Source organism: Scyliorhinus torazame, chromosome 19, assembly GCF_047496885.1.
Source record: "Scyliorhinus torazame isolate Kashiwa2021f chromosome 19, sScyTor2.1, whole genome shotgun sequence".
Taxonomy (NCBI): domain Eukaryota; kingdom Metazoa; phylum Chordata; class Chondrichthyes; order Carcharhiniformes; family Scyliorhinidae; genus Scyliorhinus; species Scyliorhinus torazame.
Window position 1 is genome coordinate 19686538 of NC_092725.1, and position 22188 is coordinate 19708725.

The following is a 22188-nucleotide window of genomic DNA, read 5'->3' on the forward strand; positions in this document are numbered from 1 at the left end:
AAAGTTCTTTTCTGTCCCTTTGTGTCTCACTCTGTCTCCCTCTGTGACTCTCTTTCTGTTGCTCTCTCTGCCCCCCCCCCCCCTCCCGCCCCGCTCTCTCTTTCTCTCTCTCTGTCCCCACTCCCCCTGTCCCTCTGTGTGTGTGTGTCACTCTCTGTCTTTCTCTCTGTCCCTCTCTCCGTCTCACTCTGTGGCTCTCTCTCTCTCTTTCTCCCTCTGTCTCCCCCTCTCTCTTTCTCTCTCTCTGTCTCCCCTCTCTCTTTGTCTCCCTCTGTTTTACAGTCTCTCTCTCTCTCTTCCTCTCTCTCTGTCCCTCTCTCTGTCTCCCTCTCTCTCTCTCTGTCTGTCTCTGTCTCTCTCTGTCTCTCTCTATGTGTCTTTTGATCTGTCCATCACTCTCTGTCTCTCTCTCTGTCTCTATATCTGTGACCCTCTCCATCCCTCACTCTGTGTCCCTCTCCATCATTCTCTTTGTGTGTGTCTCTCTCTCTCCCACTCTCTCCCACTGTCTCTGTCTCTCTCTGTCCCTTTCCGTCCCTCTGTCTCTCTCACTGACAATCTCCCTCCCTCTGTCCCTCACTCTGTCTCTCTTTCTCTCGCTCTCTGTCTCCCCCATTCTCTGTCTCTATATCTGTGTCCCTCTCTATCCCTCTCTCTGTGTCCCTCTCCATCATTCTCTTTGTGTGTCTCTCTCTATCCCTCTCTCTCCCACTGTCTCTGTCTCTCTCTGTACCTCTCCGTGCCTCTGTCCATTTCCACATCAGTTTTCCTAATTTCAATCCTTTTGAAAAGCTCTTTTCTGTCCGTTTGTGTCTCTCTCTGTCTCCCTCTGTGGCTCTCTCTCTGTTCCTCTCTCTGCTCCCCCCTCTCTCTTTTTCTCTCTCTGTCTCCCCTCTCTCTTTGTCTCCCTCTGTGTTCCTGTCTCTGTCTCTTTCTCTCTCTCTCTGTCTCCCTCTGTGGCTCTCTCTCTCTCTTTCTCTCTCTCTGTCTCCCCTCTCTCTTTGTCTCCCTCTGTGTTACTGTCTCTCTCTCTCTCTTTTTCTCTCTTTGTCCCTCTCTCTGTCTCCCTCTCTCTGCATGTCTCCATCTGTACCCCTGTTTTTCGCGCTCTCTCTGTCCCCCTCTGTGTCTCTGTCTCACTGACCATCTCCCTCCCCCTCTGTCCCTCTCTGTGTGTGTCTGTCTCTCTGTTTCTCTCTCTCGCTCTCTCTTTGTGTATTTTGCTCTGTCCCTCACTCTGTCTCTCTTTCTCTCTGTCTCTGTCTCCCCGTCTTTCTGTCTCTATTATTTTGGGCCAGGGTTTAGAGAACCCCAAAGTGCATCATGGAGTTCACCTGACCCACAACTTTAAATAGATTGTGGTATGGGGCGCACACGGCCCACTCTACAGGTGTGGGACAGCAGAAATGGAAAAGTAATTTTTAAAGCAAAACAATGTTTATTCTATGAACTCAAGTTAACCTTTTTGAAACATCTTAGCAACCATCAATTCAAATACAACCCCCAAAGAATACAACAATAAGTAGTCCATAAGCTGTTCTTTTAACATCCAGAAGACTTAAGAAACACCTTTAAACAGAAGCACATTAGGTTTACATTCACTACGGAGAACATTTATAATTCTTAATTCACCAAATTATCAAGAGACAGTTTTTTCATGGCAGAGAGATCAGCAGTACACCTGCTCTGTCTGGCTTCAGCTAAAGACACACCCTGCAGCAAACAGCCTAAAATGAAAGTAAAAAGCTGACAGACAGCCCAGCTCCACCCACTCTCTGACATCACTGCAGTAATAAACACCCATTTCTTAAAGGTACTCTCACTACAGATATTTATATACACACCCATTTATAAACACCCATTTCTTAAAGGTACTCTCACATGACACTATATCTGTGTCCCTCTCTATCCCTCTCTCTCTGTCCCTCTCCATCACTCTCTTTGTGTGTCTCTCTCTATCCCTCTCTCTTCCACCCTCGCTCTCTGTCCCTCTCCGTGCATCTGTCTCTCTCACTGGCAATCTCCCTCCCTTTGTCCCTCTGTCTCTCTCTCTTCCTGTCACTGTCTCTGCGCCTGTCTCTGTGTCTGTCTGTCTCCCTCTGTCTATCTTTCTCTATGTGTATCTCTCTCTCTATCCCTCTCTCTCCTTTTATCTGTCCCTCTGTGTGTGTGTCTCTCTCTGTCTCTTTCTCTCTCTCTCTCTCTGTCTGTCCCTCTCCATGTCTCTTTCTCTCTCTCTCTCTGCCCCTGTATGCTGCTCGTTTAATACTCTAACTGAGCTCTTAGTCTCGCCCCTCTCGGTGTCCCAGTGTGAAGTTCGGTTTGATATCACTTTTCGATGTAAACGGGGACGAGATTATTGCAACTTGTCCTTTTCCTGACAGCTGCACATTGTACATCGGCAAAGGGATTTGAGCCTGTCACAGGCGTTCGGGGTTCGAGAGGGGCTAGCCGTCCTGGGATTCTTCATCGAGGTGAGTCAAACATGGAGTCATTAGCTTCACCGAACAGAGAGAGAGACAGATAGAAGGAGAGGGAGAGATAGATGGATAGAGAGAGAGAAACAAACAGAGAGAGAGAGACACACACAGAAAGACAGGAACACAGAGACAAAGACAGAGAGAGAGAGAGAGAGACAGGGGGAGAGATAGAGAGAGAGTGACAGAGAGAAAGAGACAGAGAGAGTGAGACAGAGAGAGAGTGAGACAGAGAGAGAGAGAGAGAGCTTGAGAGAGACAGGCAGAGATAGAAAGAGAGAGAGAGACAGACAGAGATAGAAAGAGAGAGAGAGAGAGCGCCACACAGTCAGACAGAGAGACAGAGCTAGAGAGAAGGAGAGACAGAAACAGACAGAGAGACAGACAGGGATATAGAGACAGAGAGAGAGCGAGACAGAGAGAGAGAAACAGTGAGGGTGAGAGACAGAGGGACAGAGAGAGACAGAAACAGAGAGACAGAGACCGACACTTGGAGAGACAGAGAGACTGACAGAGACAGAGGGAGAGACAGAAGGAGAGACAGACAGACATAGAGAAAGAGACACAGAGAGGGAGACAGTAAGCGAGAGAGAGACAAAGACATCAGAGAGAGAGAGACAGACAGAGAGAGAAACAGAAATAGACAGAGACAGAGCGAGAGAGACAGAGGCACACAAAGTGAGAGACAGACAGGCAGAGACAGCGAGAGACAGATATGGACACACACACAGAGACAGAAAGAGACAGAGAAAGAGAGTGACAGAGAGAGACAAACAGAGAGGGAGAGCGAGAGAGAAAAAGTAAGAGCGAGAGAGTGAGACATTTGGGAACATCAATAGAGAGGATAATGCCTTCATTGACATGTTTTTTTCGGTTACAGGTTGAAAATGGAACAGCTGAGGACCCAGGGTGGAAAAACCTAACCAGAACAGTCAAGTATCTGAAGCACAGTGGTAAGTCAGCAACATGTGACAAATAAATCTGACTGGTGTCTCAGTCACTCCCTCTCTCAGGGAGATATCTGTACACTGACTGGTGTCTCTCAGTCCCCTCTCTCTCAGGGAGATATCTGTACACTGACTGGTGTCTCTCAGTGGCCTCTCTCTCTCAGGGAGATATCTGTACACTGACTGGTGTCACTCAGTCCCCTCTCTCTCATGGAGATATCTGTACACTGAATGGTGTCTCTCAGTCCTCTCGCTCTCAGGGTGATATCTGAACACTGATTGGTGTCTCTCAGTCCCCCCTCTCTCTCGGGGAGATATCTGTACACTGACTGGTGTCTCTCAGTCCCCTCCCTCTCTCAGGGTGATATCTGTACACTGATTGGTGTCTGTCAGTCCCCCCTCTCTCGCAGGGAGATATCTGTACACTGATTGGTGTCTCTCAGTCTCCTCTCTCTCTCAGGGAGATATCTGTACACTGTCTGGTGTCTCTCAGTCCCCTCTCTCTGTACGAGATATCTGTACACTGACTGGTGTCTCTCAGTCTCCTCTCTCTCAGTGAGATATCTGTACACTGACTGGTGTCTCTCAGTCCCCTCGCTCTCAGGGAGATATCTGTACACTGACTGGTGTCTCTCAGACCCTCTCTCTCAGGGAGATATCTGGACACTGACTGGTGTCTCTCAGTCCCCTCTCTCTCTCAGGGAGATATCTGTACACTGACTGGTGTCTCTCAATCCCCTCTCTCAGGGACATATCTGTACACTGACTGGTGCCTCTCAGTCCCTTCTCTCTCTCAGGGAGATATCTGTGCACCGACTGGTGTCTCTCAGTCCCCTCTCTCTCAGGGAGATATCTGTACACTAATTGGTGTCTCTCAGTCCCCTCTCTCTCAGGGAGATATCTGTACACTGACTGGTGTCTCTCAGTCCCCTCTCTCTCAGGGAGATATCTGTCCACTGACTGGTGTCTCTCAGTCCCCCCTCTCTCTCAGGGAGATATCTGTAAACTGACTGGTGTCTCTCAGTCTGCTCTCTCTCAGGGAGATATCTGTACACTGACTGGTGTCTCTCAGTCCCCTCTCTCTCAGGGAGATATCTGTACACTGACTGGTGTCTCTCAGTCCCCTCGCTCCCTCAGGGAGTTATCTCTGCACAGACTGGTGAGTCTCAGTCCCCTCTCTCTCTCAGGGTGATATCTGCACACTGACTGGTGTCTCCCAGTCCCCTCGCTCCCTCAGGGAGATATCTGTGCACAGACTGGTGTCTCTCAGTCCCCTCTCTCTCAGGGTGATATCTGTACACTGATTGGTGTCTTTCAGTCCCCCCTCTCTCTCAGGGAGATATCTGTACACTGACTGGTGTCTCTCAGTCCTCTCTCTCTCTCAGGGAGATATCTGTACACTGACTGGTGTCTCTCAGTCCCCTCCCTCACTCATGGTGATATCTGTACACTGATTGGTGTCTCTCAGTCCTCCCTCTCTCTCAGGGAGATATCTGTACACTGACTGGTGTCTCTCAGTCCCCTCGCTCCCTCAGGGAGATATCTGTGCACAGACTGGTGTCTCTCAGTCCCCTCTCTCTCAGGGAGATATCTGTACACTGACTGGTGTCTCTCAGTCCCCTCGCTCCCTCAGGGAGATCTCTGTGCAGAGACTGGTGTCTCTCAGTCCCCTCTCTCTCAGGGTAATATCTGAACACTGTTTGGTGTCTCTCAGTCCCCCCTCTCTCTCATGGAGATATCTGTACACTGACTGGTGTCTCTCAGTCCCCTCCCTCTCTCAGGGTGACATCTGTACACTGATTGGTGTCTGTCAGTCCCCCCTCTCTCGCAGGGAGATATCAGTACACTGATTGGTGTCTCTCAGTCTCCTCTCTCTCTCAGGGAGATATCTGTACACTGACTGGTGTCTCTCAGTCCCCTCTCTCTGTACGAGATATCTGTACACTGACTGGTGTCTCTCAGTCTCCTCTCTCTCAGGGAGATATATGTACACTGACTGGTGTCTCTCAGTCCCCTCGCTCTCAGGGAGATATCTGTACACTGACTGGTGTCTCTGAGACCCTCTCTCTCAGGGAGATATCTGTACACTGAATGGTGTCTCTCAGTCCCCTCTCTCTCTCAGGGAGATATCTGGACACTGACTGGTGTCTCTCAGTCCCCTCTCTCTCTCAGGGAGATATCTGTACACTGACTGGTGTCTCTCAATCCCCTCTCTCAGGGAGATATCTGTACACTGACTGGTGCCTCTCAGTCCCTTCTCTCTCTCAGGGAGATATCTGTGCACCGACTGGTGTCTCTCAGTCCCCTCTCTCTCAGGGAGATATCTGTACACCAATTGGTGTCTCTCAGTCCCCTCTCTCTCAGGGAGATATCTGTCCACTGACTGGTGTCTCTCAGTCCCCCCTCTCTCTCAGGGAGATATCTGTAAACTGACTGGTGTCTCTCAGTCTGCTCTCTCTCAGGGAGATATCTGTACAGTGACTGGTGTCTCTCAGTCCCCTCTCTCTCAGGGAGATATCTGTACACTGACTGGTGTCTCTCAGTCCCCTCGCTCCCTCAGGGAGATATCTGTGCACAGACTGGTGTCTCTCAGTCCCCTCTCTCTCTCAGGGTGATATCTGTACACTGATTGGTGTCTTTCAGTCCCCCCTCTCTCTCAGGGAGATATCTGTACACTGACTGGTGTCTCTCAGTCCCCTCCCTCACTCATGGTGATATCTGTACACTGATTGGTGTCTCTCAGTCCTCCCTCTCTCGCAGGGAGATATCTGTACACTGATTGGTGTCTCTCAGTCTCCTCTCTCTCTCTCAGGGAGATATCTGTACACTGACTGGTGTCTCTCAGTCCCCTCTCTCTGTGCGAGATATCTGTACACTGACTGGTGTCTCTCAGTTCTCTCTCAGGGAGATATCTGTCCTCTGACTGGTGTCTCTCAGTCCCCCCTCTCTCTCAGGGAAATATCTGTACACTGACTGATGTCTCTCAGTCTCCTCTCTCTCAGGGAGATATCTGTACACTGAATGGTGTCTCTCAGTCCCCTCTCTCTCAGGGAGATATCTGTACACTGACTGGTGTCTCTCAGCCCCCTCTCAGGGAGATATCTGTACACTGACTGGTGTCTCTCAGTCCCCTCGCTCCGTCAGGGAGATATCTGTGCACAGACTGGTGTCTCTCAGTCCCCTCTCTCTCAGGGAGATATCTGTACACTGACTGGTGTCTCTCAGTCCTCTATCTCTCTCTCGGGGAGATATCTGCACACTGACTGGTTTCTCTCAGTCCCCTCTCTCTCAGGGAGATATCTGTACACTGACTGGTGTCTCTCAATCCCCTCTCTCTCAGGGAGATATCTGTACACTGACTGGTGTCTCTTAGTCCCCTCTCTCTCAGGGAGATATCTGTACACTAATTGGTGTCTCTCAGTCCCCTCTCTCTCAGGGAGATATCTGTACACTGACTGGTGTCTCTCAGTCCCCTCTCTCTCAGGGAGATATCTGTCCACTGACTGGTGTCTCTCAGTCCCCCCTCTCTCTCAGGGAGATTTCTGTAAACTGACTGGTGTCTCTCAGTCTGCTCTCTCTCAGGGAGATATCTGTACACTGACTGGTGTCTCTCAGGGAGATATCTGTACACTGACTGGTGTCTCTCAGTCCCCTCGCTCCCTCAGGGAGATATCTGTGCACAGACTGGTGTGTCTCAGTCCCCTCTCTCTCTCTCAGGGTGATATCTGTACACTGATTGGTGTCTCTCAGTCCCCCCTCTCTCTCAGGGAGATATCTGTACACTGACTGGTGTCTCTCAGTCCCCTCCCTCTCTCAGGGTGATATCTGTACACTGATTGGTGTCTCTCAGTCCCCCCTCTCTCGCAGGGAGATATCTGAACACTGATTGGTGTCTCTCAGTCTCCTCTCTCTCTCAGGGAGATATCTGTACACTGACTGGTGTCTCAGTCCCCTCTCTCTGTGCGAGATATCTGTACACTGACTGGTGTCTCTCAGTTCTCTCTCAGGGAGATATCTGTCCACTGACTGGTATCTCTCAGTCCCCCCTCTCTCTCAGGGATATATCTGTACACTGACTGGTGTCTCTCAGTCCCCTCTCTCTCTCGGGGAGATATCTGTACACTGACTGGTGTCTCTCAGTCCCCTCTCTCTCAGGGAGATATCTGTCACTGACTGGTGTCTCTCAGTCCCCTCTCTCTCAGCGAGATATCTGTACACTGACTGGTGTCTCTCAGTCCCCTCGCTCCGTCAGGGAGATATCTGTGCACAGACTGGTGTCTCTCAGTCCCCTCTCTCTCTCAGGGTGATATCTGTACATTGATTGGTGTCTCTCAGTCCCCTCTCTCTCTCAGGGAGATATCTGTGCACCGAATGGTGTCTCTCAGTCCCCTCTCTCTCAGGGAGATATCTGTACACTGACTGGTGTCTCTCAGTGCGCTCTCTCTCAGGGAGATATCTGTACACTGACTGGTGTCTCTCAGTCCCCTCTCTCTCTCAGGGAGACATCTGTACACTGACTGGTGTCTCTCAGTCCCCTCTCTCTCTCAGGGTGATATCTGTACACTGACTGGTGTCTCTCAGTCCCCTCTCTCTCAGGGAGATATCTGTACACTGACTGGTGTCTCTCAGTCCCCTCTCTCTCTCAGGGAGACATCTGTACACTGACTGGTGTCTCTCAGTCCCCCCTCTCTCTCAGGGAGTTATCTGTACACTGACTGGTGTCTCTCAGTCCTCTCCCTCTCTCAGGGAGATATCTGTACACTGACTGGTGTCTCTCAGTCCCCTCTCTCTCTCAGGGAGATATCTGTACACTGACTGGTGTCTCTCAGTCCCCTCTCTCTCTCAGGGAGATATCTGTACACTGACTGGTGTCTCTCAGTCCCCTCTATCCTTCAGGGAGTTATCTGTACCCTGACTGGTGTCACTCAGTCCCCTCTCTCTCTCAGGGAGATATCTGTACACTGACTGGTGTCTCTCAGTCCCCTCTCTCAGGGAGATATCTGTACACTGATTGGTGTCTCTCAGTCTCCTCTCTCTCAGGGAGATATCTGTACACTGACTGGTGTCTCTCAGTCCCCTCTCTCTCTCCGGGAGATATCTGTACACTGACTGGTGTCTCTCAGTCCCCTCTCTCTCTCGGGGAGATATCTGTACACTGACTGGTGTCTCTCAGTCTCCTCTCTCTCAGAGAGATATCTGTACACTGAATGGTGTCTCTCAATCCCCTCTCTCTCAGGGAGATATCTGTACACTGACTGGTGTCTCTCAGTCCCCTCTCTCTCAGGGAGATATCTGTACACTGACTGGTGTCTCTCAGTCCCCTCGCTCCCTCAGGGAGTTATCTGTGCACAGACTGGTGAGTCTCAGTCCCCTCTCTCTCTCAGGGTGATATCTGTACACTGACTGGTGTCTCTCAGTCCCCTCGCTCCCTCAGGGAGATGTCTGTGCACAGACTGGTGTCTCTCAGTCCCCTCTCTCTCTCAGGGTGATATCTGTACACTGATTGGTGTCTTTCAGTCCCCCCTCTCTCTCAGGTAGATATCTGTACACTGACTGGTGTCTCTCAGTCCCCTCCCTCACTCATGGTGATATCTGTACACTGATTGGTGTCTCTCAGTCCTCCCTCTCTCGCAGGGAGATATCTGTACACTGATTGGTGTCTCTCAGTCTCCTCTCTCTCTCAGGGAGATATCTGTACACTGACTGGTGTCTCTCAGTCCCCTCTCTCTGTGCGAGATATCTGTACACTGACTGGTGTCTCTCAGTTCTCTCTCAGGGAGATATCTGTCCACTGACTGGTGTTTCTCAGTCACCCCTCTCTCTCTGGGAGATATCTGTACACTGACTGGTGTCTCTCAGTCCCCTCTTTCTCAGGGAGATATCTGTACACTGACTGGTGTCTCTCAGTCCCCTCCCTCTCTCAGGGAGATATCTGTACACTGACTGGTGTCTCTCAGTCACCTCTCTCTCAGGGAGATATCTGTACACTGACTGGTGTCTCTCAGTCCCCTCACTCTCTCAGGGAGATATCTGTACACTGACTGGTGTCTCTCAGTCTCCTCTCTCTCAGGGCGATATCTGTACACTGACTGGTGTCTCTCAGTCTCCTCTCTCTCAGGGAGATATATGTACACTGACTGGTGTTTCTGAGTCCCCTCGCTCTCAGGGAGATATCTGTACACTGACTGGTGTCTCTCAGTCCCCTCTCTCTCTCAGGGAGATATCTGGACACTGACTGGTGTCTCTCAGTCCCCTCTCTCTCTCAGGGAGATATCTGTACACTGACTGGTGTCTCTCAATCCCCTCTCTCAGGGAGATATCTGTACACTGACTGGTGCCTCTCAGTCCCTTCTCTCTCTCAGGGAGATATCTGTGCACCGACTGGTGTCTCTCAGTCCCCTCTCTCTCAGGGAGATATCTGTCCACTAATTGGTGTCTCTCAGTCCCCTCTCTCTCAGGGAGAGATCTGTACACTGACTGGTGTCTCTCAGTCCCCTCTCTCTCAGGGAGATATCTGTCCACTGACTGGTGTCTCTCAGTCCCCCCTCTCTCTCAGGGAGATATCTGTAAACTGACTGGTGTCTCTCAGTCTGCTCTCTCTCAGGGAGATATCTGTACAGTGACTGGTGTCTCTCAGTCCCCTCTCTCTCAGGGAGATATCTGTACACTGACTGGTGTCTCTCAGTCCCCTCGCTCCCTCAGGGAGTTATCTGTGCACAGACTGGTGAGTCTCAGTCCCCTCTCTCTCTCAGGGTGATATCTGTACACTGACTGGTGTCTCTCAGTCCCCTCGCTCCCTCAGGGAGATATCTGTGCACAGACTGGTGTCTCTCAGTCCCCTCTCTCTCTCAGGGTGATATCTGTACACTGATTGGTGTCTTTCAGTCCCCCCTCTCTCTCAGGGAGATATCTGTACACTGACTGGTGTCTCTCAGTCCCCTCCCTCACTCATGGTGATATCTGTACACTGATTGGTGTCTCTCAGTCCTCCCTCTCTCGCAGGAAGATATCTGTACACTGATTGGTGTCTCTCAGTCTCCTCTCTCTCTCTCAGGGAGATATCTGTACACTGACTGGTGTCTCTCAGTCCCCTCTCTCTGTGCGAGATATCTGTACAGTGACTGGTGTCTCTCAGTTCTCTCTCAGGGAGATATCTGTCCACTGACTGGTGTCTCTCAGTCCCCCCTCTCTCTCAGGGAAATATCTGTACACTGACTGGTGTCTCTCAGTCTCCTCTCTCTCAGGGAGATATCTGTACACTGAATGGTGTCTCTCAGTCCCCTCTCTCTCAGGGAGATATCTGTACACTGACTGGTGTCTCTCAGCCCCCTCTCAGGGAGATATCTGTACACTGACTGGTGTCTCTCAGTCCCCTCGCTCCGTCAGGGAGATATCTGTGCACAGACTGGTGTCTCTCAGTCCCCTCTCTCTCAGGGAGATATCTGTACACTGACTGGTGTCTCTCAGTCCTCTATCTCTCTCTCGGGGAGATATCTGCACACTGACTGGTTTCTCTCAGTCCCCACTCTCTCAGGGAGATATCTGTACACTGACTGGTGTCTCTCAATCCCCTCTCTCTCAGGGAGACATCTGTACACTGACTGGTGTCTCTTAGTCCCCTCTCTCTCTCAGGGAGATATCTGTGCACCGACTGGTGTCTCTCAGTCCCCTCTCTCTCAGGGAGATATCTGTACACTAATTGGTGTCTCTCAGTCCCCTCTCTCGCAGGGAGATATCTGTACACTGATTGGTGTCTCTCAGTCTCCTCTCTCTCTCAGGGAGATAACTGTACACTGACTGGTGTCTCTCAGTCCCCTCTCTCTGTACGAGATATCTGTACACTGACTGGTGTCTCTCAGTCTCCTCTCTCTCAGGGAGATATATGTACTGACTGGTGTCTCTCAGTCCCCTCGCTGTCAGGGAGATATCTGTACACTGACTGGTGTCTCTCAGTCCCCTCGCTCCCTCAGGGAGATATCTGTGCACAGACTGGTGTCTCTCAGTCCCCTCTCTCTCTCAGGGTGATATCTGTACACTGATTGGTGTCTTTCAGTCCCCCCTCTCTCTCAGGGAGATATCTGTACACTGACTGGTGTCTCTCAGTCCCCTCCCTCTCTCAGGGTGACATCTGTACACTGATTGGTGTCTGTCAGTCCCCCCTCTCTCGCAGGGAGATATCTGTACACTGATTGGTGTCTCTCAGGGAGATATCTGTACACTGACTGGTGTCTCTCAGTCCCCTCTCTCTGTACGAGATATCTGTACACTGACTGGTGTCTCTCAGGGAGATATATGTACACTGACTGGTGTCTCTCAGTCCCCTCGCTCTCAGGGAGATATCTGTACACTGACTGGTGTCTCTCAGACCCTCTCTCTCAGGGAGATATCTGTACACTGACTGGTGTCTCTCAGTCCCCTCTCTCTCTCAGGGAGATATCTGGACACTGACTGGTGTCTCTCAGTCCCCTCTCTCTCTCAGGGAGATATCTGTACACTGACTGGTGTCTCTCAATCCCCTCTCTCAGGGAGATATCTGTACACTGACTGGTGCCTCTCAGTCCCTTCTCTCTCTCAGGGAGATATCTGTGCACCGACTGGTGTCTCTCAGTCCCCTCTCTCTCAGGGAGATATCTGTCCACTAATTGGTGTCTCTCAGTCCCCTCTCTCTCAGGGAGTGATCTGTACACTGACTTGTGTCTCTCAGTCCCCTCTCTCTCAGGGAGATATCTGTCCACTGACTGGTGTCTCTCAGTCCCCCCTCTCTCTCAGGGAGATATCTGTAAACTGACTGGTGTCTCTCAGTCTGCTCTCTCTCAGGGAGATATCTGTACAGTGACTGGTGTCTCTCAGTCCCCTCTCTCTCAGGGAGATATCTGTACACTGACTGGTGTCTCTCAGTCCCCTCCCTCACTCATGGTGATATCTGTACACTGATTGGTGTCTCTCAGTCTGCTCTCTCTCAGGGAGATATCTGTACAGTGACTGGTGTCTCTCAGTCTCCTCTCTCTCAGGGAGATATATGTACACTGACTGGTGTCTCTCAGTCCCCTCGCTCTCAGGGAGATATCTGTACACTGACTGGTGTCTCTCAGACCCTCTCTCTCAGGGAGATATCTGTACACTGACTGGTGTCTCTCAGTCCCCTCTCTCTCTCAGGGAGATATCTGGACACTGACTGGTGTCTCTCAGTCCCCTCACTCTCTCAGGGAGATATCTGTACACTGGCTGGTGTCTCTCAATCCCCTCTCTCAGGGAGATATCTGTACACTGACTGGTGCCTCTCAGTCCCTTCTCTCTCTCAGGGAGATATCTGTTCACCGACTGGTGTCTCTCAGTCCCCTCTCTCTCAGGGAGATATCTGTACACTAATTGGTGTCTCTCAGTCCCCTCTCTCTCAGGGAGATATCTGTACACTGACTGGTGTCTCTCAGTCCCCTCTCTCTCAGGGAGATATCTGTCCACTGACTGGTGTCTCTCAGTCCCCCCTCTCTCTCAGCGAGATATCTGTACACTGACTGGTGTCTCTCAGTCTGCTCTCTCTCAGGGAGATATCTGTACAGTGACTGGTGTCTCTCAGTCCCCTCTCTCTCTCAGGGTGATATCTGTACACTGACTGGTGTCTCTCAGTCCTCTCGCTCCCTCAGGGAGATATCTGTGCACAGACTGGTGTCTCTCAGTCCCCTCTCTCTCTCAGGGTGATATCTGTACACTGATTGGTGTCTTTCAGTCCCCCCTCTCTCTCAGGTAGATATCTCTACACTGACTGGTGTCTCTCAGTCCCCTCACTCACTCATGGTGATATCTGTACACTGATTGGTGTCTCTCAGTCCTCCCTCTCTCGCAGGGAGATATCTGTACACTGATTGGTGTCTCTCAGTCTCCTCTCTCTCTCTCAGGGAGATATCTGTACACTGACTGGTGTCTCTCAGTCCCCTCTCTCTGTGCGAGATATCTGTACACTGACTGGTGTCTCTCAGCCCCCTCTCAGGGAGATATCTGTACACTGACTGGTGTCTCTCAGTCCCCTCGCTCCGTCAGGGAGATATCTGTGCACAGACTGGTGTCTCTCAGTCCCCTCTCTCTCAGGGAGATATCTGTACACTGACTGGTGTCTCTCAGTCCTCTATCTCTCTCTCGGGGAGATATCTGCACACTGACTGGTTTCTCTCAGTCCCCTCTCTCTCAGGGAGATATCTGTACACTGACTGGTGTCTCTCAATCCCCTCTCTCTCAGGGAGACATCTGTACACTGACTGGTGTCTCTTAGTCCCCTCTCTCTCTCAGGGAGATATCTGTGCACCGACTGGTGTCTCTCAGTCCCCTCTCTCTCAGGGAGATATCGGTACACTGACTGGTGTCTCTCAGTCCCCTCTCTCTCAGGGAGATATCTGTACACTGACTGGTGTCTCTCAGTCCTCTATCTCTCTCTCGGGGAGATATCTGCACACTGACTGGTTTCTCTCAGTCCCCTCTCTCTCAGGGAGATATCTGTACACTGACTGGTGTCTCTCAATCCCCTCTCTCTCAGGGAGACATCTGTACACTGACTGGTGTCTCTTAGTCCTCTCTCTCTCTCAGAGAGATATCGGTACACTGACTGGTGTCTCTCAGTCCCCTCTCTCTCAGGGAGATATCTGTACACTAATTGGTGTCTCTCAGTCCCCTCTCTCTCAGGGAGATATCTGTACACTGACTGGTGTCTCTCAGTCCCCTCTCTATCAGGGAGATATCTGTCCACTGACTGGTGTCTCTCAGTCCCCCCTCTCTCTCAGGGAGATATCTGTAAACTGACTGGTGTCTCTCAGTCTGCTCTCTCTCAGGGAGATATCTGTACACTGACAGGTGTCTCTCAGGGAGATATCTGTACACTGACTGGTGTCTCTCAGTCCCCTCGCTCCCTCAGGGAGATATCTGTGCACAGACTGGTGTGTCTCAGTCCCCTCTCTCTCTCTCAGGGTGATATCTGTACACTGATTGGTGTCTCTCAGTCCCCCCTCTCTCTCAGGGAGATATCTGTACACTGACTGGTGTCTCTCAGTCCCCTCCCTCTCTCAGGGTGATATCTGTACACTGATTGGTGTCTCTCAGTCCCCCCTCTCTCGCAGGGAGATATCTGAACACTGATTGGTGTCTCTCAGTCTCCTCTCTCTCTCAGGGAGATATCTGTACACTGACTGGTGTCTCAGTCCCCTCTCTCTGTGCAAGATATCTGTACACTGACTGGTGTCTCTCAGTTGTCTCTCAGGGAGATATCTGTCCACTGACTGGTATCTCTCAGTCCCCCCTCTCTCTCAGGGATATATCTGTACACTGACTGGTGTCTCTCAGTCTCCTCTCTCTCAGGGAGATATCTGTACACTGACTGGTGTCTCTCAGTCCCCTCTCTCTCAGGGAGATATCTGTCCACTGACTGGTGTCTCTCAGTCCCCCCTCTCTCTCAGGGAGATATCTGTAAACTGACTGGTGTCTCTCAGTCTGCTCTCTCTCAGGGAGATATCTGTACACTGACAGGTGTCTCTCAGGGAGATATCTGTACACTGACTGGTGTCTCTCAGTCCCCTCGCTCCCTCAGGGAGATATCTGTGCACAGACTGGTGTGTCTCAGTCCCCTCTCTCTCTCTCAGGGTGATATCTGTACACTGATTGGTGTCTCTCAGTCCCCCCTCTCTCTCAGGGAGATATCTGTACACTGACTGGTGTCTCTCAGTCCCCTCCCTCTCTCAGGGTGATATCTGTACACTGATTGGTGTCTCTCAGTCCCCCCTCTCTCGCAGGGAGATATCTGAACACTGATTGGTGTCTCTCAGTCTCCTCTCTCTCTCAGGGAGATATCTGTACACTGACTGGTGTCTCAGTCCCCTCTCTCTGTGCGAGATATCTGTACACTGACTGGTGTCTCTCAGTTGTCTCTCAGGGAGATATCTGTCCACTGACTGGTATCTCTCAGTCCCCCCTCTCTCTCAGGGATATATCTGTACACTGACTGGTGTCTCTCAGTCTCCTCTCTCTCAGGGAGATATCTGTACACTGACTGGTGTCTCTCAGTCCCCTCTCTCTCAGGGAGATATCTGTCGCTGACTGGTGTCTCTCAGTCCCCTCTCTCTCAGCGAGATATCTGTACACTGACTGGTGTCTCTCAATCCCCTCGCTCCGTCAGGGAGATATCTGTGCACAGACTGGTGTCTCTCAGTCCCCTCTCTCTCTCAGGGTGATATCTGTACATTGATTGGTGTCTCTCAGTCCTCTCCCTCTCTCAGGGAGATATCTGTACACTGACTGGTGTCTCTCAGTCCCCTCTCTCTCTCAGGGAGATATCTGTACACTGACTGGTGTCTCTCAGTCCCCTCTCTCACTCAGGGAGATATCTGTACACTGACTGGTGTCTCTCAGTCCCCTCTATCCTTCAGGGAGTTATCTGTACCCTGACTGGTGTCACTCAGTCCCCTCTCTCTCTCAGGGAGATATCTGTACACTGACTGGTGTCTCTCAGTCCCCTCTCTCAGGGAGATATCTGTACACTGACTGGTGTCTCTCAGTCTCCTCTCTCTCAGGGAGATATCTGTACACTGACTGGTGTCTCTCAGTCCCCTCTCTCTCTCCGGGAGATATCTGTACACTGACTGGTGTCTCTCAGTCCCCTCTCTCTCTCGGGGAGATATCTGTACACTGACTGGTGTCTCTCAGTCTCCTCTCTCTCAGGGAGATATCTGTACACTGAATGGTGTCTCTCAATCCCCTCTCTCTCAGGGAGATATCTGTACACTGACTGGTGTCTGTCAGTCCCCTCTCTCTCAGGGAGATATCTGTACACTGACTGGTGTCTCTCAGTCCTCTCTCTCTCAGGGAGATATCTGTACACTGACTGGTGTCTCTCAGTCCCCTCTCTCTCTCAGGGAGATATCTGTACACTGACTGGTGTCTCTCAGTCCCCTCTCTCTCAGGGAGATATCTGTACACTGACTGGTGTCTCTCAGTCCTCTCTCTCAGGGAGATATCTGTACACTGACTGGTGTCTCTCAGTCCCCTCTCTCTCGGGGAGATATCTGTACACAGACTGGTGTCTCTCAGTCCCCTCTCTCTCTCAGGGAGATATCTGTACACTGATTGGTGACTCTCAGTCCCCTCTCTCTCTCAGGGAGATATCTGTACACTGACTGGTGACTCTCAGTCCCCTCTCTCTGTGCGGGATATCTGTACACTGATCAGAGAATCACAACAGTGTAAAAGGATGCCTTTCGGCCCATTGAGGCTGTACCATCCCTCCGAAAGATCTCTCTCCCCAGATACACTCTCGTGCCAACCTCACCCGACTCACCTGCCCACCCCTGGGCACTAAGGGGCAACGGCGAATGAGCCTTACCCGCACATCCTTGGCCTGTGGGAGGAAACCGGAGCACCCGGAGGAAACCCACGCACACACGGGGAGAACGTGCAGACTCCGCACAGACAGTGACCCGAGGCCACTGATGCTGTGAGGCAACAATGCTAAGCACTGCGCCACTGTGACGATTACTGGTGTTTCTCAGTAACTCCTTTCAGTTCCTAACCGCGCCTCTGTCATCTTCCCAGGCGATCACCGAGATTTGAATGGATCTGTTTCGCTGATGGATTTGATCAAGAATGTTAACCCCCTGAAATATTTCCGCTACAATGGCTCCCTGACTACACCAGAATGCAATGAAGTGGTTGTTTGGACTGTCTTTGAGGAGCCCATTCGCCTCAACGCATCGCTGGTACGTATCAAAGCCTCTTATCGCAGTGCTATACCTGTCCTGGGGGTGTTTGATGGGGACAGTGTAGAGCGAGCTTTACTCTGTATCTAACCCCGTGCTGTACCTGTCCTGGGAGTGTTTGATGGGGACAGTGTAGAGGGAGCTTTACTCTGTATCTTACCGCGTGCTGTACCTGTCCTGGGAGTGTTTGATGGGGACAGTGTAGAGGGAGCTTTACTCTGCATCTAACCCCGTGCTGTACCAGTCCTGGGAGTGTTTGATGGGGACAGCGTAGAGGGAGCTTTACTCTGTATCTAACCCTGTGCTGTACCTGTCCCGGGACTGTTTGATGGGGACAGTGTAGAGGGAGCTTTACTCTGCATCTAACCCCGTGCTGTACCAGTCCTGGGAGTGTTTGATGGGGACAGCGTAGAGGGAGCTTTACTCTGTATCTAACCCTGTGCTGTACCTGTCCCAGGAGTGTTTGATGGGGACAGTGTAGAGGGAGCTTTACTCTGTAACTAACCCCGTGCTGTACCTGTCCTGGGAGTGTTTGATGCGGACAGTGTAGAGGGAGCTTTACTCTGTATCTAACTCCGTGCTGTACCTGTCCCGGGAGTGTTTGATGGGGACAGTGTAGAGGGATCTTTACTCTGTATCTAACCCCATGCTGTACCTGTCCCGGGAGTGTTTGATGGGGACAGTGTAGAGGGAGCTTTACTCTGTGTCTAACCCCGTGCTGTCCCTGTCCTGGGAGTGTTTGATACGGACAGTGTGGAGGGAGCTTTACTCTGTATCTAACCCCGTGCTGTACCTGTCCTGGGAGTGTTTGATAGGGACAGTGTAGAGGGAGCTTTACTCTGTATCTAACCCCGTGCTGTACCTGTCCTGGGAGTGTTTGATGGGGACAGTGTAGAGGGAGCCTTACTCTGTATCTAACCCCGTGCTGTACCTGTGCAGGTGGAAGGTTTATTCCGCGATCTCTACGTCAACGAGACTTCTGGCGTCAAGCTGTTGAACAATTTCCGGACCCTCCAGATGAACGTCAACCCGGTGTGGGCCTCTGCAGCCGTGAGCGCGGACACTACAAGCGCACCTCCCGCAAAGACCGCTCCCTCAAAGACCACTCCCTCAAAGACCACTCCCTCAAAGACCACTCCCTCAAAGACCGCTCCCTCAAAGACCACTCCCTCAAAGACCACTCCCTCAAAGACCACTCCCTCCGGCGGTGCCCACCGCGAGCTGTCTTCACTCGCTCTCCTGCTGCTCCTGACCTCCCTCTCCCTGCTCCCTATCTGAGTGGGCATGGGCACCTTCCCTCCCTGCTCCGTCCCAGGGCGAGCGTGTCGTCCGCGTGGTGCTCGGAGAGCTGAAACAAAGCTCGGAGGGGCGAAGAGGTCGCAGGTGGCGTTTCTCTCTCTTCTCTCTCGCTTCCTGAGGTTTGAAATTGGGTATTTTCTGTTGGTGACCATTCAGAATTCTTGGTGCCTGGTACCCTGCCGGCTCCCGGTGCCTGGGCTCCAGGGAGGCGAAAACCAGCTTCAATAATTTCTCGCTGCCCCTCCCTTGCAGAAACTCGCAGGCACACTCGCATGCACTCACACACGCATGCACTCACACACATGCATGCACTCACACACGCATGCACTCACACACATGCATGCACTCACACACGCATGCACTCACACACACATGCACTCACACACATGCATGCATGCACTCACACACGCATGCACCCACACACGCATGCACTCACACACACATGCACTCACACACACGCATGCACTCACACACGCATGCACTGACACACACATGCACACACACACACACATGCACTGACACACACGCATGCACTCACACAGACATGCACTCACACACACGCATGCACTCACACACGCATGCACTCACACACACATGCACTCACACACATGCACTCACACACGCATGCACTCACACACACATGCACTCACACACGCATGCACTCACACACGCATGCACTCACACACACATGCACTCACACACACGCATGCACTCACACACGCATGCACTCACACACACGCATGCACTCACACACACACATGCACACACACACACACATGCACTCACACAGACACATGCACTCACACACACGCATGCACTCACACACACGCATTCACTCACACACACGCATGCACAGGTATGCTCATACATAAGTACTCGCACACTCACACAAACACACATGAAGTTACACTCTCACGTTTGCACTCACTCTCACACTCTCCCCCTGCCACTCTGTCTCACACTCTCTTAGTCTCACATTCCCTCACTCACTCTCTCACATCACACTCTTACTCACACACTCCCTCTGACACTCCCACACACACTGTCTCAATCTCAGCCTCACAATCTCACACTCTCTCCCACACGCAGTCTCATTCACACACTTTCACATGCATGCACTCTCTCACATACACACATTCTCACACGCACTCGCTCCCTCACACATTCTCTCTCACTCACACACTCGGGCTCTCTCTCTCTCTCTCACTCGGTCTCTCTCTCTCTCTCTCTGTCACACTCGGTCTCTCTCTCTCTCACACTCGGTCTCTCTCTCTCTCTCTCTCACTCGGTCTCTCTCTCTCTCTCTCTCACTCGGTCTCTCTCTCTCTCTCTCTCACACTCGGTCTCTCTCTCTCTCTCTCTCTCACACTCGGTCTCTCTCTCTCTCACACACACTCGGTCTCTCTCTCTCTCACTCGCTCTCTCTCTCTCGCACACTCGGTCTCTCTCTCTCTCACACTCGGTCTCTCTCACACTCGGTCTCTCTCTCTCACACTCGGTCTCTCTCTCTCTCTCTCTCACACTCGGTCTCTCTCTCTCACACACTCGGTCTCTCTCTCTCACACTCGGTCTCTCTCTCTCACACTCGGTCTCTCTCTCTCTCTCTCTCACACTCGGTCTCTCTCTCACACTCGGTCACACACTCGGTCTCTCTCTCTCTCTCACACTCGGTCTCTCTCACACTCGGTCTCTCTCTCTCTCTCTCTCACACTCGGTCTCTCTCTCTCACACACTCGGTCTCTCTCTCTCACACTCGGTCTCTCTCTCTCACACTCGGTCTCTCTCTCTCACACTCGGTCTCTCTCTCACACACTCGGTCTCTCTCTCTCACACTCGGTCTCTCTCTCTCACACACTCGGTCTCTCTCTCTCACACTCGGTCTCTCTCTCTCTCTCTCTCTCTCACACTCGGTCTCTCTCTCACACTCGGTCACACACTCGGTCTCTCTCTCTCTCTCTCTCACACTCGGTCTCTCTCTCTCTCTCTCTCACACTCGGTCTCTCTCTCTCTCTCTCACACTCGGTCTCTCTCTCTCTCTCTCTCTCACACTCGGTCTCTCTCTCTCTCTCTCTCACACTCGGTCTCTCTCTCTCTCTCTCACACTCGGTCACACACTCGGTCTCTCGCACACATTTCCACACATTTCCACACAAGAATGATCGAAGTCTCCGCCTGCGACGTGCTGGTTTGAAGTTTACCCACCCCCAGCTGGCTGCAGGACCAGGCATCGCACACAGGGCGTGCAGGACGGTCCCATCTTCCAATGGTGTGCCTGGCTATCCTTTCTGGGCTGGGCTCTGGATCCGAGTGCGGGAGTGACTTTGATCCTCTGCAACTCCTCCTCGAGTGACTCTGGGATAATCGAGGTGGGGAATCTCATTATGTTACAGAAATTAATGATGGTATTTTATAGAGGTTTATCCTGTTGATTAAAAAGCTGCAAACTGACTTGGTCTTCGTCGTCAACTTAATCTGAATCATTCCCTTGTGATCAAAGTATCGAGGGGAGCGGGTAAATGTGCATTTTTGAGTCTGTGTCTGGGTAAGAAAGTGTACGTGACAGTGTGTGTGAGTGTGACAGTGTGTGTGTCAATGTGTGTGAGTGTGACAGTGTGTGTGTCAATGTGAGTGTGACAGCGTGTGTGTCAATGTGTGTGAGTGTGACAGTGTGTGTGTCAATGTGTGAGTGTGACAGTGTGTGTCAATGTGTGTGAGTGTGACAGTGTGTGTCAATGTGTGAGTGTGAGTGTGTGTGAGAGAGAGACAGTGTGTGTGAGAGAGACAGCGTGTGTCAATGTGTGTGAGTGTGACAGTGTGTGTGTCTGTGTGAGTGTGACAGTGTGTGTGAGTGTGACAGTGTGTGTCAATGTGTGTGAGTGTGACAGTGTGTGTGTCAATGTGTGAGTGTGACAGTGTGTGTGAGAGAGACAGTGTGTGTCAATGAGTGTGTGTGAGAGGGTGTGTGTGAGGGTGACAGTGTGTGTGAGAGTGTGTGTGTCAATGAGAGTGTGTGAGAGACAGTGTGTGTGTCAATGAGTGTGTGTGAGAGGGTGTGTGTGAGGGTGACAGTGTGTGTGAGAGAGACAGCGTGTGTGTCAATGAGAGTGTGTGAGAGACACTGTGTGTGTGTGAGGGTGTGTGTGTCAATGAGTATGTGTGAGAGGGTGTGAGAGACAGTGTGTGTGTCAATGAGTGTGTGTAAGAGGGAGGGGGATTGGGGGGAGGGGGGATTGGGGGCGAGGGGGGATTGGAGGGAGGGGGGAGTGGAGGGAGGGGGAGGGGAGATTTGGGGTAGGGGGAGGGGGGAGTGTGAAGGGGAGGGGGGATTGGGGGGGAGGGGGGAAGGGGGGTTGGGGGAGGGGGAAGGGGGGTCGGGCGGGAGGGGGAAGGAGGGGATTGGGGGGGGGAGTGTGAAGGGGGGTTGGGGGAGGGGGAAGGGGGGTCGGGGCGGGAGGGGTAAGGGGGTTTGGGGGAGGGGGGTCGAGGGGGAAGGGGGGTCGAGGGGGAGGGGGAAGGGTGGTTGGGCGGGAGGGGGAAGGGGGGGTCGAGGGGGAGGGGGAAGGGTGGTTGGGCGGGAGGGGGAAGGGGGGTTGGGCGGGAGGGGGAAGGGGGGTTGGGGGAGGGGAAGGGGGGTTCGGGGAGGGTAAGGCGTGAAGGGGGGTTGGGGGTTGGGGAGTGGGGGCTGGGATTGGACCCTCTATCTGGACCTTCAGAAAGATGACACCAGCCCGG

General features: G+C 52.0%; 1 protein-coding gene across 3 annotated transcripts in view; it reads left to right on the forward strand.

The window, feature by feature from the left end:
- Positions 1-20904, forward strand: part of LOC140396037 (carbonic anhydrase 4-like) — a 120294-nt gene extending 99390 nt beyond the window's left edge. For all 3 annotated transcript variants that reach the window (XM_072484102.1, XM_072484104.1, XM_072484103.1), the window contains 4 exons: positions 2385-2474; positions 3358-3430; positions 16994-17157; positions 18097-20904. In XM_072484102.1, the coding sequence (XP_072340203.1) occupies positions 2385-2474; positions 3358-3430; positions 16994-17157; positions 18097-18435 (666 nt within the window). In that variant the 3' untranslated portion in view covers positions 18436-20904. The remainder of the gene's footprint in view (positions 1-2384; positions 2475-3357; positions 3431-16993; positions 17158-18096) is intronic.
- The last annotated feature ends 1284 nt before the right edge of the window (positions 20905-22188 follow it).